The 15,749-nt window shown below is 40.3% G+C and overlaps 1 protein-coding gene across 1 annotated transcript in view; it reads right to left on the bottom strand.

Annotated features, from left to right (window-relative positions):
• Nucleotides 1–15,749, bottom strand: part of TMEFF1 (transmembrane protein with EGF like and two follistatin like domains 1) — a 79,751-nt gene extending 64,002 nt beyond the window's left edge. Inside the window, exon 1 of the mRNA XM_047067033.1 lies at nt 15,554–15,749. Within this exon, the coding sequence (XP_046922989.1) occupies nt 15,554–15,749 (196 nt within the window). The remainder of the gene's footprint in view (nt 1–15,553) is intronic.

Genomic DNA, 15,749 nt, shown 5'->3' with positions numbered 1-15,749 from the left:
AGGTTCAGGTTACAGTTCAAAATGGACCCCTTAGAGGGCACCTGGGTAGCTCAGTTGGTTGAGCATCCAACTTCAGCTCAGGTCATGATCTCACAGCTCGTGGGCTCCCTGTCAGGCTCTGTGCTGACAGCTCAGAGCCTGGAGCCTGCTTCAGATTCTGTGTCTCCCCCTCTCTCTGCCCCTCCCCTACTCATGCTCTATCTCTCTCTGTCTCTCAAAAATAAATAAATGTAAAAAAAATTTTTTTAATTAAAAAATGGACCCCCTTAGCCCTCCAGAATGATAGGACTTTTCTACCACCACTCCATTAAACAGAAGGGAATCTTATAAGATAGCTAACACCAATGGAGAGCCAAAAGTGAACAAACCTTGCAAGATGTTACAATAGAATTCAGGGCTTCTCAACCTCAGCACTACTGACATCTTGGGGAAGATAATTCTTTGATGCATGGGGCTATCCTGTTCACTGGAGGATGTTTAGCAACATTTCTGCCCTCTACCCACTAGATACCAGCAGGACTATCCCAGCTGTAACAACCAAAAATGTCTTCAGACATTATCAAATGTCCACTGGGGAGAAAATTACCATCCACTGAGAACCACTATCAAAGATGACCAAAGCCTTGATTAAAGGCTTTATGTTTCATTCTCTTCACTATAAAGAAAATTAAGTCAAATAAGCAGCAATCTCCAAGACCTCTGCACATTACCATGGGTATTTTTTTTATATTAAATATATTGTCAAATTGGTTTCCATACAACATTCAGTGCTCATCCCAACAAGTGTCCTCCTCAGTGCCTATCACCCACTTTCCGCTCTCCCCCACTCCCACCAACCCTCAGTTTGTTCTCAGTACTTAACAGTCTCTTATGGTTTGCCTCCCTCCCTCTCTGTAACTTTTTCCCCCTTCCCCTCCCCCCATAGTCTTCTGTTATATTTCTCAGGATCTACATATGAGTGAAAACATATGGTTATCTGTCTTTCTCTGCCTGACTTATTTCACTTAGCTGAATACCCTCCAGTTCCATCCACGCTGCTGCAAATGGTCAGATTTCATTCTTTCTCATTGACCATGGCTATTTTTCATTTCAATAGAGGGACCTAAATATATTGCCTCCAGGGACACCGGGTGGCTCAGTCAGTTTAGCGTCCAACTTTGGCTCAGGTCATGATATCATGATTCGTGGATTCAAGCCCCGCATCCAGCTCTATGCTGTCAATGCAAAGCCCGCTTCAGATCCTCTTATCCCACTCTCCCTTGGCCCCTCCCCTGCTGCATACACTCTCTCAAAAATAAATAAAACATTAATAAAATTAAAATTTAAAAAGTGATAAATGTATGTATATTTTTAGGTTCACATAAAATGCTACACACATTTATAAATCATTTTTGTGACTCCCATCTTAAATGACTTTCTTTTTTTTTTTTTTTAACTTTGATTTATTATTGAGAGACAGAGCATGAGCATGAGCATGGGAGGGGCAGAGAGAGAGGGAGACACAGAATCTGAAGCAGGCTCCAGGCTCTGAGCTGTCAGCACACAGCCCAACGCAGGGCTCGAACCCACGAACTGTGAGATCATGACCTGAGCTGAAGTCGGACACTTAACCAACTGGGCCACCCAGGCGCCCCTTAAATGACTTTCTTGATTAACCAACTAACTTACAAGAATCTTAAGGCACCAGGACAAGAGGATTCCTACTATGTATAAAAATGTCCTGCCCTTAGCCATCCCACTGTGTCCTGTCTTGCTTCTTTTCTCTGAGCATTCTCATCTCACTTACACCACTTCAAGTCTTCAAACCTGCTTTTCCCCAACCTTATTAAAGTCATCTCACCTGTCACTGCCAGTCCTCAGAGCACTGCAGGGGGAACGTCCTATAATGAATGCAAAGTACTCATCAACATGTGGGAATCTTTAGTTCATCTCCAGTTAATTTCTTATTGACTCCCTACAGGACATGCTGAAACTCTTTACCTTGTTCTTCTTTTTTTTTTAATTTTTTTTTCAACGTTTTTTTTTTACTTATTTTTGGGACAGAGAGAGACAGAGCATGAACGGGGGAGGGGCAGAGAGAGAGGGAGACACAGAATCGGAAACAGGCTCCAGGCTCTGAGCCATCAGCCCAGAGCCTGACGCGGGGCTCGAACTCACGGACCGCGAGATCGTGACCTGGCTGAAGTCGGACGCTTAACCGACTGCGCCACCCAGGCGCCCCTTTACCTTGTTCTTCTTAAGAATAACCTCATTTCAAGGGGTTTATACACATGTCTATATGTTAACAGTGTTCGAGAAAACCTTCCCCCCCCTTTTTTTTTTTTTTAGAAAAACACACCAATCCAATCTGACTAGACATCCTGCTGGATGGTTTCACTCCCAAAACAAGGCAGGCATGTTCCTGACCCTGTACCCAACTGTTGATGAGAAAGTCTCTGACAAAGTCCACAATATCCACACTGAAAACAGCAGAAATATTTGAAATATTTAAATATTTAAAACACCCTACACCAGGAAGTGGTGTGGTACAGCCATGGAATATTATAGAGCTATTTAAAAGGCTGCATATATTATGTGGCACTATGGAAATATGCTTATAAATGTCAAGTGAAAAAGCAGAAGACAACACGTGGACCATAATTGTGTAAAAAACACATATAGGAAAACCCAGCCAGAAAAAAACAAAATGGTAAAGGTACTGTCTTTATACCAGTTGAGCAATAGATTATTTTCCCTTCTTTTTAAGTTTCTATATTGGTTATACTTAATAGGGGAAAAAACTCAATGTGATTCCAAACACAGCCCCAAAGAGAGGTTGCCTATATAATGGACAAAGCACTAGTTTATATGTCAACAAGGGCCAGGTTCACATGCTAGCTCTTCACCTCTTAGAATAATAACACCTTCTCTTTCCTAGATATTATAATGATAGATATGTACTAAAAAGCAACAATGCCTAGAACAAGTAGGTAAACAACAAAAAATGTTGTGTCTTTCTTTCTCCAGACCAATCTAAGGAACACCTTTAATGACACAAATCACTGAAAATACATTTCAGGGTGAAAATCAAACAGTAAGTTTAGTAAATGATGGCTTTTGTCCAAGCAAATAAGATGAACTAGGAATTAAACTCTCTTCAATTTGTTTATTAAATTAACCATATTATATTAGTTATCCCCTATGATAAAGATATAAGAGGGAAAATAAACTTAGTATTTCATGATACAAATCCAAAAGTAGTTTACATTAATATTAAAAAGCACTAACGGTAGAGATGACTAAAACTTTTCTAAGCTATATTTAACAAAAAAAATTTTACATATGCCACCCAATTAATTGACTCTGATATTTTTCATCCCGTTCTACATACTACTGCCAAACTACCCTTTGTTAAGCACCACTTTGAAAGTGTCAATCCTCCACCCAACACCTAAAATCATTCCCTGCTGCCTCAATTCTAAATGCCTCTGCTTCTGGCAATGATGGGAAGGACTGTCTATTGCAGGATCAGAAAGAACAAAAAATCCAGATCTCAAGCTGGGTATTAGATACTCAGGGTCTTCCCAGCCCTACCCAGTACTAACCACAGATCCCAAACTGCAATACTCTCCCCTATTCCTTTTTCTGACTAGCTTGGCAAACTTGTGTGAGTTTTCCCTCTTGTGGATCTAAAAACTATTACATTGTAGTTATTAAAAAGAATGATGAAGAATCTCCCTATTTCCTGACATAACACAGTAAATTTTTCTTAAAGGCAGACTTTTTTAAATGTATGTCACAAACTAATTTATAATGCCTACATACAAAAATCTAAAGGTATATACATGTAAATACAAGCCACAGTTATCACTTGGTGGAATTTGAACTTTCTTCTTTATTCTGTATTTTTCTGAATTGTCTGAGTTTCAGAATGAACTTGTATTACTTTTTAAATCAGACAAAAGAGGGGCATCTGGGTGGCACAGTTGGTTAAGCGTCCCACTCTTGACGTCGGCTCAGGTCATGATCTCACTGTTGGTGAGTTTGAGCCTCACATCGGGCTCTGCGCTGACAGCATGGAGCGACAGTGTGGAGCCTGCTTAGGATTCTCTGTCTCCTTTCTCTCTGCCCCTCCCCCACTCGTACTCATGTGTGCTTGAGCGCTCACTCTCTCTCTCTCAAAATAAACTTTAAAAAAATTAATCAGATAAAACAAATATGTGCATGTAAGACTCTTGAAAAATTATGTTAAGTGAACAAAGCCAGGCACATAGGGCCACATGTTGTATGATTCCATTTATATGAAATGTCCAGAATAAGTAAATCCATACAGACACGAAGTCTCTACATGGTTGCAGAGGATGGGGGCAGAGAGGTGTTAGGGTTGACTGTTAATAGGCATGGAAATTCTTTTTGGGGTGATGGAAATGTTCTATAATTACAGAGTAGATAGTAGTGATGGTTACACAACATATTAAATATGTTAAAAACCACTGAATTGGGGCACCTGGGTGGCTCAGTCAGTTAAGCCTCCGACTTCGGCTCAGGTCATGATCCCACGGTTCATGGGTTCAAGCCCCATGTCGGGCTCTGTGCTGACGGCATGGAACCTGGAGCCTGCTTCGGATTCTGTGTCTCCCTCTCTCTCCACCTCTCCCTCATTCAATCTGTCTCTCTCTCTCTCTCAAAAAAAAAAAAAAAAAAAAAAACCACTGAATTGTATACTTCAAAACTTTAAGTTTTGTGAACTATATTTCAATAAAAAACAAAAATAATTTTTATAATCAGATGAAACAATCTTATTAAATTGTGAAAAAAAAATGAAACAAACAGAAATGAACAGGGATTATAATTTGATGTTTAAGAAACGGACCCTAGGACCCACCGCCAAGATCAGTACCCTGGCTCTACACTTATCAGCTCTGTAACCTTAGTAATTTACCACTCTCTACCTCTATTCTCTCATCTGTAAAATGGGGATAATAAAAGTACCTATCTCATAATGTTGGCAAAGAATTAAATAAAGATATGGAAAGCACCCAAAGCAGTGCATGACACATCATAAGTGCTATACTGTTAGCTTTTTTTTGTTTGTTTTTTAATTTTTTACACCATTGCTGGAGAAGGTATGGAAAATGAGCGCTCAAACCAACTATAAGAGTATAAATTGGGGGCACCTGGGTGGCTCAGTTGGTTGAGCGTCCGACTTTGGCTCAGGTCATGATCTCATGGTTCATGGGTTCGAGGCCCGCGTGGGGCTCTGTGCTGACAGCTCAGAGCCTGGAGCCTGCTACAGATTCTGTGTCTCCCTCTCTCTCCCCCTGCCCTGCTTGTGTGCGCTCTCTCTCTCTCTCTCTCTCTCAAAGGTAAACGTTAAAAAAAAAATTTTTTTTAAGTGTGAATTGGTAGAACCTCTCACAGAATAATGCGGCAATAAACAATGAAGTTTTAATAATCTTTACCCTTTAACTAAACAATTCTATTTCTAGGAAATTATAACAGGGATAGAAGAAAAACATACAAAAATGAACGCATAGGTGATTGTTAACAGCAGCATTTTTTATAACAGCAAAGTAGAAAACCGCCTAAGCATCCATCTGTTGGAAATTAGTTAAATAAACTATTAATGAAATACTACGTGGCCATTAAGGTAGATACTAGAAACATATACACTGATATCCAAAGACCAAGATCCACTGTGAAGTGAAGAAAAGCAGGTTGTAAAACTATACAGAGCTATAATCCAATTTAGATTTTACAACATGTACATGTTTACATATGTATTTTAAGATTTTTGTAGGTACAATTAACACATTTCCTGCATCAAAGTTTTTTTACCAATAAATATCAATAAATAAATCTAAACACAACAATATCCCCCTCTGGCTCAATTTTCAACCACTATTCCTTAGTGTCTACAACACTAAGTGGAATAGGCAGTAGCCAGAATCCAGGGAAGTCACCCACAAAGACAAAAATCTATAAAACAAGCTAAAAGTTGGCACTTGGGAATCTGACATTATTTTAAAAGTGCATTTAAAAAAGACTTCACAAAACTCTGCTGCATTAAGAAGAGTTCCAGACTTGGAGTTCCAATTATTTGATAAAATAACTGTATGATATTGGCCTAGCACTAAATAAATCTCGCTCACAAATCTCGGTTCCCTTAAGTAAAAATGGGTATTAACAATCCCTCATTGGATTGCAAGGAGTAAATGAGATCTTTACAAAAGAGAAATGGAAACTATACAGGATACTTTTCCTCTTTAGGTGAAACAACCAAAACCAAAACTTTTTTTTTTAAACATTTTTTTAGCTTTTATTTTAGAGAAAGAGAGTGGGGGGGGCGGGGGGGAGAGGGGCAGAGGGAAAGAATCTTAAGCAGGCTCTGCGCTCAGCATCACCCTGGGATCACGACCTGAGTCAAAATCACGAGTCAGATGCTCAACAGACTGAGATACCCAAGTGCTGAACCAAAACTTTAAAACGACACAATCACAACCTTAAAATTCAAAAAACTGTTGTAAAATAGTGAAGAATTAAACACACACACACACACACACACACACACACAGGGGCACGTGGGAGGCTCAGTCGGTTAAGTGTCCAACTTCGGCTCAAATCATGATCTCACGAGTTCATGAGTTTGAGCCCTGCATTGGGTGGTCAGCACAGAGCCCGCTTTGGATCCTCTGTCCCCCTATCCCTGCACTCTCTCTTTCAAAAGTAAATTAAAAATAAATATATTTTAAAAAAAAATGATAACAATTTAAAAAATAAATAAATAATTTACAAAATTAAAAAACACACACACACAACTAGGTCTAATTGTAATTAGGAAATGCTTATGATCTGAACCTGAAGAAGGGAACAATAATGGTAAACAACAGCACCACCTAAAAAAATACCTTAAACCACTTCAAAGAAAAAAAGTATGAAAAACCAAACACAGGACACTAAACACAGACTAAAGTGTCTTGTGAACAATGGGGAATCTAAACGTATCATTTAGGCTATAAACCGAACTGATAAAGAAATATCAGCAGTTTAGACATGGATAGATATCTATTTAGATAATACTTGCAAAGCAGTATTAGATGAAAGCTGACCATGCAAAATAAACTGAACTTAAAAATTCGAAAAGGTGATCCGACCTGTGAACAAGATCTCCAGGTTAACATAAAAATGGCAAAGCAAATAGGGGAAATCAAGATGAAAGTTCAAATTTTTTCTGGTATAAAATGAAACAATTTCAGTATAAACATTAAAATATTATACAGGAGAATGGCAATCATCACAGATTTCTCCTTTATATCTTTCCGTATTCCTCATGTGTTTAACATCCAATAAATGCTGCCTTTGTAACAACAACAGCAACAAAAAGATGGGTTTTTCTTTCTTTTTAACCATGGAAAAGAAAACTCAGAATATCTGCACAAAAATAAGAGAAATGGAGCTATGGTTGAAAACATAATACCTGTCAAAGTTTCTGAAGGCAGAAGAATGTATTAAGAACTTCAGAACCTGAAATGACTTTTCAAAAAATGATGAAACAGCTGAGCCATGAAAAATACATGACACCTGTAAAAAAGAAATATATTCAAATAGTAACAAAGGATTAACAGTAAAGCATCTAATAAACTAAAAGCAAATACTGAGGGAATTTTAAGATTCAAACAGAATTTCAAAGTGCATGAGAAGAGAATGTATGCCAACTCCTAAATGCCTCATTTATCCCATGAGAGAAGCTAATAATGGAACTAATTGTAGGAATAACGAAAATAGCTCTGTTAAAACAATGTTTCCAACAAGGAAAAAAAGGGGGAGGAGGGGGAGGAGGGGGAGGAAGAGGATAAATGGGTTGACATTATCTCCCAATCCAGCTTAAAAGAAACTGAGAATTTAAAATTCCATTAAAGAAACTACATATACAGGGGAAATGAGGGATTAAAGAAATGAACTAAAAAGAAAATGGTAGGGTATAATAAAAACAGACAGTAACAAGTGTTGAGCAGGATATGGAGAAACTGGAACCCTCACACATTGCTGGAGAAAATGTAAAACGGCACAGCCACTTTGGAAAACAATTTGTCAGGTCCTCAAATGTTCAACATAGGGTTTACCAAATGACTCAGCAATTCTACTCCTAGTTATAAACCCAAGAGAACTGAAAACATATGTCCACACATAAATCTGTATATGAATGTTCACAGTATTCATAATAGCCAAAAAGAAGGCTATATGATGATGATGGAGGGTAACACAAATATCATAATTACTTCATTTAATTACACCCATTTAAGTGGGTGAATATTTATAAAAACAAATAGTCCAGGGGCACCTCGGTGGTTCAGTTGATTAAGCTTCAGACTCTTGGTTTCAGCTAAGGACATGATCTTAAGGTTTGTGAGTTCCAGCCCGGAGTCGGGCTCTACACTGATAGCTTGAAGCCTGCATGGATTCTCTCTCTCTCTCCCTCTCTCTCAGCCCCTCCCCCACTCACACGTGCTCACGCTCTCTCAAAATAAATAAATAAACTTTAAAAAATAAATAAAGTAAAACCACGATGTCGCTCAAATCCTGTAAGTTTCCCTCTGTCTTCAAGGCAAGTGCCAAACCTTCAGCTCAGCCTTCAAGGCCTTCCACTAATGTGGCAATGTGCAACTCATCTCCTGCCTTAATCCCCACACTTCAGTATCTCAAAATATTCCCTTTGCTTCCCCATCTTTTCTATCACCATTCCCACGGCCTAGAACACCTACCCTTCCCAGATTTCCTCAGTTTCTGTGTTATTCAGTTATTAATTCATTCTACAAGTAAATATATAAGGGGCCCTTAACTAGGTACGGTCAATATAACAGTGAACAAAACAAAGAAAAACCCCTGCCCTCATGGAGCTACACAGAGCAGACAGATAATAACATGTATAGTTAAGTCACACAGGAAAGGGTGCCTTGGCACAAGAAAAAAACATTAAGAAAGATTAAGGTGGGAAAGGGGCAGAGGGGAGGGAAGGTGGAAAAAGATTCAATTTTAACGCATCATTTTGAAAGTGACATTAAAAACCTGAAGGAGCTGAGGGGATAAATAATTGGGACAAGAAGTTTCCAAGCAAAGAATATCAACAGCAAAGGCCTCAGGCAAAAGGGTGCCTAGTGTTTCAAGCTGACATTCTACTCAGCTTGGGACTATAGGGCCCAACTGCGTGCCATGTACTTGGGAAGACTGTTTTTTGATTCCTTCAAATCAGAATTATTCACGCCCTCAACACTGTACTACTATCTTTCTTAGAACACTTGTACAGTGAAAACTCCTTTCAAACATATATGAGTGGTTGCTGATCAATTAATCAAAAGTCTTGTAAAGGAGAAAATCATTTAAAAATAAGACATACTTTGTTAAAAATTAAACATTTTAACTGTTTTTAACTTCACACATATAAACATATATTCATTTTCCTATGTAGCACCAAAACCTTTGGGTCTACAAAATGCTGTTCCCTCCTTTCTTGGATAAGCCACACCCATAATCTACTATCTACAATGTCCACTTTCCCTTCCTTTAAAGTAAAAGGGAGACTTAAAAATACCTGCAAAATTTTGTAGGAGCAGAATCCTTCCAGAGATTTGTAAGATTTCCCCAATCTGTTTCAGTTGTCTTGACCACAGTCAAATTCACTGAAAGGCAATTCTCTCAGCCTCTCACCTTTATCAACTCTTTCTGAAGTATTTCATAAAAAACAACATTTTACATTTATATTGCACCAATCTGAGCGATTTTTATTAATTTATACTCAAAGGACCACTGGTATAAATAAATTTGAAAACAAACACAACTGACTCTTTCTTGGTAAGCAAAGAAATAAATGATACATGGGCAAACTAGAGTTAATCTACCAGCCTGAGCATCTGTGTGCTGTGGGAATCGATTAGAATGGTTTACTAAGGGAATGTCTAATCCAGAAAGTTAAAATCAAGACCGGCAAAGTATCTGAATAGACATTTCTCCAAACAAGATATATAAATAGCCAATAAGTACATGAAAATGTGCTCAACGTCATTAGTTGTTAGGGAAATGTAAATCAAAACCACGTTGATATACAACTTCACACCCACAAGGTTGACTATAATCAAAAAGACAGTAACAAATGTTGGCCAGGATATGGGCAAACTGGTACATTCACACATTGCTGGTGAAAATGTAAAATGGTACAGCTGCTTTAGAAAACAGGTTGGGAGTTCCTCAAAATGTTAAACATGGAGTTATCAGGTGATTCAGAAATTCTATTTCTAAGTATACACTCAAGAGAGTTGAAAACATATGTCCACACAAAAACTTCTACATGAATGTTCATAGCAGCATTGTCCATAATTGATGAAAAGTGGTAACAGCTCAAGTGTCCCTCAACTGATGAACGGATAAACAAAATGTGGTATGTATCCATACAATGGAATATTACTCAACCATAAAAAGCATTTAAGTTCCGAAAGACAAATATCATATGACTTCACTCATGTGAGGACTTTAAGATACAAAACAGATGAACACATGGGAAGGGAAGCAAAAATAATATAAAAACACAGAAGGGGGGGCGCCTGGGTGGCGCAGTCGGTTAAGCGTCCGACTTCAGCCAGGTCACGATCTCGCGGTCCGTGAGTTCGAGCCCCGCGTCAGGCTCTGGGCTGATGGCTCGGAGCCTGGAGCCTGTTTCCGATTCTGTGTCTCCCTCTCTCTCTGCCCCTCCCCCGTTCATGCTCTGTCTCTCTCTGTCCCAAAAATAAATAAACGTTGAAAAAAAAAATTAAAAAAAAAAAAAAACACAGAAGGGGACAAAACATAAAAGACTCTTAAGTACAGAGAACAAACAGAGGGTTACTGGAGGGGTTGTCAGGGAGGGAATGGGCTCAACGGGTAAGGGGCATTAAGGAATCTACTCCTGAAATAATTGTTGCACTATATGCTAACTAACTAGGATGTAAATTAAAAAAAAAAAAATGCTATGAAAGACTCAAAGATTTTGTAAAAAAAAGAAAAAAAAAGCACTGAAGTTCTGATACATGCTACAACACGGATGAACCTTGAAAATATTATCCTAAGTGAAAGAAGACAATCACAAAAGGCCATATATTATATAATTCCATTTAAATGCAATGTCCAAAACAGGCAAATCCATAGAGACGGAGTAAATTAGCATTCGTCAGGGGTTGTGGAAAGAAAGGAACATGGAGTAAAGGTTTTCTTTTTGAGGTGATGAATATGTTCTGTCATTAGATAATCATGATGGTTGTACAACTTTGTGAATATATTTAATTGTGTATCTTTTAAAAAATCCCATTGCTGTCAGTGTTCAATAAACAGCTGATTAACTGGGGTAGGAGAGAAAGCCCGGATGTATTAAATAGAAATTTCTTCACATAGATTTATAAGAGGCTAACTAACTACCTCTGTTAGAATATAAAGCCCCTGAAGGCAGAGATGGCCTCTCATTTATTTCCCTTAACATCTAGCATAGTAGAGTACCTTAAGCTGGTATTCAATCAAGTTCAATAAATAAATTATTAAATACCCACATATTACATACCAGAGATCTAGAAGATTCCAAACAGATTGAAAAAACTCACTTTTTGGCCCCAAAATCCTGAATTGCCACTAACAAGGCATGTCTCTTAATATGAAGTTTACACCATCCATTCATACCATCCTTACCACCATATCACAATCCAGAGGACCCACTTCTAACTTCTGTGACATTTTTTAAATCCAATCCAAATTCTCTACCTTATATCTATCACCAAATGCCACTTATTGGTCTCTCAGTATGTTTTTCCACTCCTTTAACCACGTTCCTTAAGACAAAAATGCTCATATTTAGCCTCATCTGTTCTTCTCAAACACCCTAGAGTCAAAAAGAACCATCATTATCTTCATGTTGCAAATAAGAAAAGAATGCCATGTCTAAGGTCACCTGGTCTCTCAAGTTCAAAATTCATCTTTCTTCACATAAATCATGTATTTCCCAACTTTCTTCTCTTTGGATGAACAGGGAAATTTCTGATTAAGTTAAATTTTCAAAGAATAAGTACAAATAAAAAAATAGAAGACCAAAGCAACAATTATAAAGTCCAGAATGATTGAAGACTCGAGGCATGAGAACAATAAAAAAAGGTGTGTTTAGAACAAGAAGAAATAAACAAAAGGCCCACTGCTTTGGAAAGATGTTGTAATAGTCAAGAGATGACAAGGACAAATACAGACCCATTCAGTTTCTTCTTTGCTTTGGTAATCTTCATCAAGGACCATGATCTTCAAACTGGGAAGGGCAGAACTCTGATAAAAGGAAGCTAACATCTCAGGTAAGTGCAATGAAGAAAGGACAGTAACAGAATATGGAGCTAGTTCAAAAGAATTTGCATCCTGACATAAACAAATTACACTCTACGACACTGAAAAACTTTTAGATGACAAGATGCCAGAAGACCAGAAACGAAGAAAACTCTCAGTTTTCAAAAAAAGAGAAATGCCGATCTAGGAAAACATCAGTGGGTAAACTTGCCATGTATCCCCTGAAAAAGTCTAGAATGTGTAGGTAAGTTTTTGAACACAATAAAAAGTAAAAAGCCACTATGGGCTCTTTATTAAGGCAGGCTATACAACATTTGCTTTTTGATAGGATCACTAAAATGGGAAAAACAGAGGATGATACATATACATAACTGATTCTAACAAGATGATCTGACAGAATCTTTAAATAATAGGCTAGTGAACAAAATGAGAAAATGTTGAACAGCAGAAGTTCAAAAATCTGTTCAACCCTACCAGGAGCGTGCATAGCCGATTGAACATCTGGTTGATTAATGTATCAACATCAACCCATTTGAAAGGAAGTCTCGAGTAAAAAATCGCAGAGTGGTATCTTTTCCCATGATCTAGACATCTTCTATTAATTTAATAAAGCACAGACCTGGTCTTCAGACGTGCAAGGGCCACGATGCTGAGTGACCCAAAAGACAAACAACCTGACAGAATCAGGCTCCAAAAGGTCAGAGTAGGCTGAAATGATCCAAAATTCAAAATGAAAATTAACAGGGAGTCAAGACCAGCATTTAGATTTTGAAACTCAAATCTATGAAGGACTAAACTTCGGTTTATGTGGGGAAATACCTGGGTAACAAAAGCAACTAGGAAAAAAAACTATGTAAAATCTCAAGATGCATTCATTCATTAATAGATGCAGAAAACCACACTGGATTTCTATACTCCTTAAAAAAATTATCTTTTTCCATATGAATCACTCCCAGATTTTCATCCTAGAAATAGTTATAACAAGAATCTACAAATATCACTTAGTTAAAACTCTAGCTTTAGACCCAGAGTCATTCAAATGCATCTTAGCATTAGAAAACATTTCATTTGATAAGCCTAATTTATTGACATATCAATAAATCCTTGAAAGAAGGCTAGATATTAAATCCAAGTCCGTCTTTTAATAGAAGAGGAAATTTTTAAAAATTAAGTAACTTGGCTCCAAATAGCACAGCTGCTTAGCAAGGGTCAGGATCTCCAAATCTGTCTCCTTTTCCTACACCATGTGGGTTTTCAGCCCTCTGCTTCCTTTCTTAAAAGTTGTACTTTGCACTAAAGAGTTAGAAAACATACATACACAAAAACATCCGTCAACACACTATTTTGCTAAGGACAAATTAGCTTAGCAAGAACAAATAATCACTGCACATTAGCCAGTGAAATATTTTGACATGGTGTGATCACTTACAAGTTTGATAACAAATATTTACTACAAAAAGGCACTCTAATATACAAATGGTTTTTATTCTTAACCATGAATGCGTGATTATTTATTAAACATTATCCCATATCCCACTTAACATTAGAAGAATAAAGTTAAAGTTATTACACGATGGAAAGGCTTTTAACGGACATGCCATTGTTTACTGTGCTCAAAATCCCATCCCCAACATAAAACACACCATTATGAAAATTACTGAAAGATTTTAGACCCTGAAATCTAAACAGCAAGCCAAAGGTTTTCTTCATCGAGGGCAGCATCTGTGCTGAGGCCCTCTTACTCCCTCCTCACTCCCCCAGAAACAATGCCCCTTCCATTGCCCAAAGGTACAAAGGTTGTCAGGCAGACAGACCAGTAGATCCCAGGTGGCCTGAAGTCCTTCCTCCTTTCCCCTCCTCCCCCTTCCCCACCCCCACCACGCCTCCTCTTCCGCCCCCGTGGTTTAAAGAAGACAAGTGGAGAATTGAGAATTGATAAAAGGGTAAGTTAGAAAGGCATGGCTGAGGACCACTACCATCTGCTAGCCCAGCTCCAGGAAGACCCACCCACTCCTAAATGAGACCTGGAAGCTTCTCCTTGCCCCAGGGCTCCTCTGGGACCCCTTTTGAAAGGAAGAAGGAACTTTACTGCTCAGATACCTCCTCCCCATTCTTATCCATTAGAGCCCCAGCAAGCTCTTTGTTTCCAAGAGCTGGGGGGGGGAGGGGGGGAGGGTCGGGACAGGCGGCCTTGGAGAAGGGGAGAGGTCACTCCCTTGCTCCCGTAGCTGCCAATCTCCAGGCCCTCCAGCAGAACACAAACACTCGCACAGGACCATGCCGGTTCCCTCTTTCCACACCACCTTAAAAACCCAGGGTCACACAGAGGCACTTCCTGAGATCTAATTACCTCTTTCAATACCCAAACCCTGCACAGGATGACTCCCTAGCTCCCTCCCTCTGGAAGGATACTAACGGGGTTCAATCCGGGACTCCCATCCTTTCTCCTCAATGCATACCCCAGGGTATACCCCTGAGCCCCACGCAAGACGCATAAAAACATAGGGTCACTTCCTGGGCCCCAGGACTTTTCCCTGCTCACATCCACAGACCCGCCGTCACTCCTGGCCCCCAGAGCCCACCTCTAAACCCAAAGGACATACGCGCGCGCGCGCGCACACACACACACATACACACACACACACAGTCACTTCTACAAACCACGTCCTCTGGGACACCCGTTACCTTTACCCACACGACCACTCCCCAGTGTCCTAAGAACCTCCAAAGCACATGGTCACTCCCCTGGCCCTCAGGCTCGGCACCCCCAGTCCTTCACTGTCTCTGTCTCTGTCTCTCTCTCTCTCTCTCACACACACACACACACACACACACACACACACACACACACACGCTCGTTGCCTCCCCTGTGCCTTCACAACACAGACACGCGCTCCCGCGTGCACACCTACAGTCACACCAGGAACCGCGGCCGGCTTCCCCCGCCTCGCCGGGTCCCGTCCCCACCACCTCAGAGCACGCCGGGCCGGGCCGCTCTCTCCCAGACACTCGACACACATGGTCGCACTCACGGCCACTCCCCATGCCCAACGCCGGGCCCCGAGCCCGCGCCTCACGCTCGCGCCCTGCCCTCCGCCCTCGCTCACCCTCCGGCCACACTCTCCGGGAAGCCCGGGCCCGGGCCTTTCCCAGCGCGGCCGCCGGGACGGGGAGGGCAGCAGCGGCGGCGAGGGAGGGAGGGGCCGCAGAGGCGGGCTCCGGCCGCTCCTACCTGAGCAGTTGATGCTCTTGCCTTTGCCGCCGGGACAGTCCCCGCCGCCGCCGCTGCCGCCACCCGGGGGCTGGTTGGACGCGCGGCTCCCGGGCAGAGAGAAGGCGAAGAGCAGAAGCACCGACGTGTAGCAGCAGAAGGCGAGCGGGGGCGCGGCAGGCAGCCGGAGCGGCGCCTCAGCGGCCGCGGCGCCCAT

The sequence above is a fragment of the Lynx rufus genome, unplaced genomic scaffold, assembly GCF_022079265.1.
Source record: "Lynx rufus isolate CCGP_SWC_20201006 ecotype Redwood Valley unplaced genomic scaffold, mLynRuf1.p SCAF_10, whole genome shotgun sequence".
In the NCBI taxonomy this organism is placed as follows: Eukaryota; Metazoa; Chordata; class Mammalia; order Carnivora; family Felidae; genus Lynx; species Lynx rufus.
The sequence above is the reverse complement of the archived record's forward strand: the minus strand, read 5'-3'. Positions and strand labels throughout refer to the sequence as shown.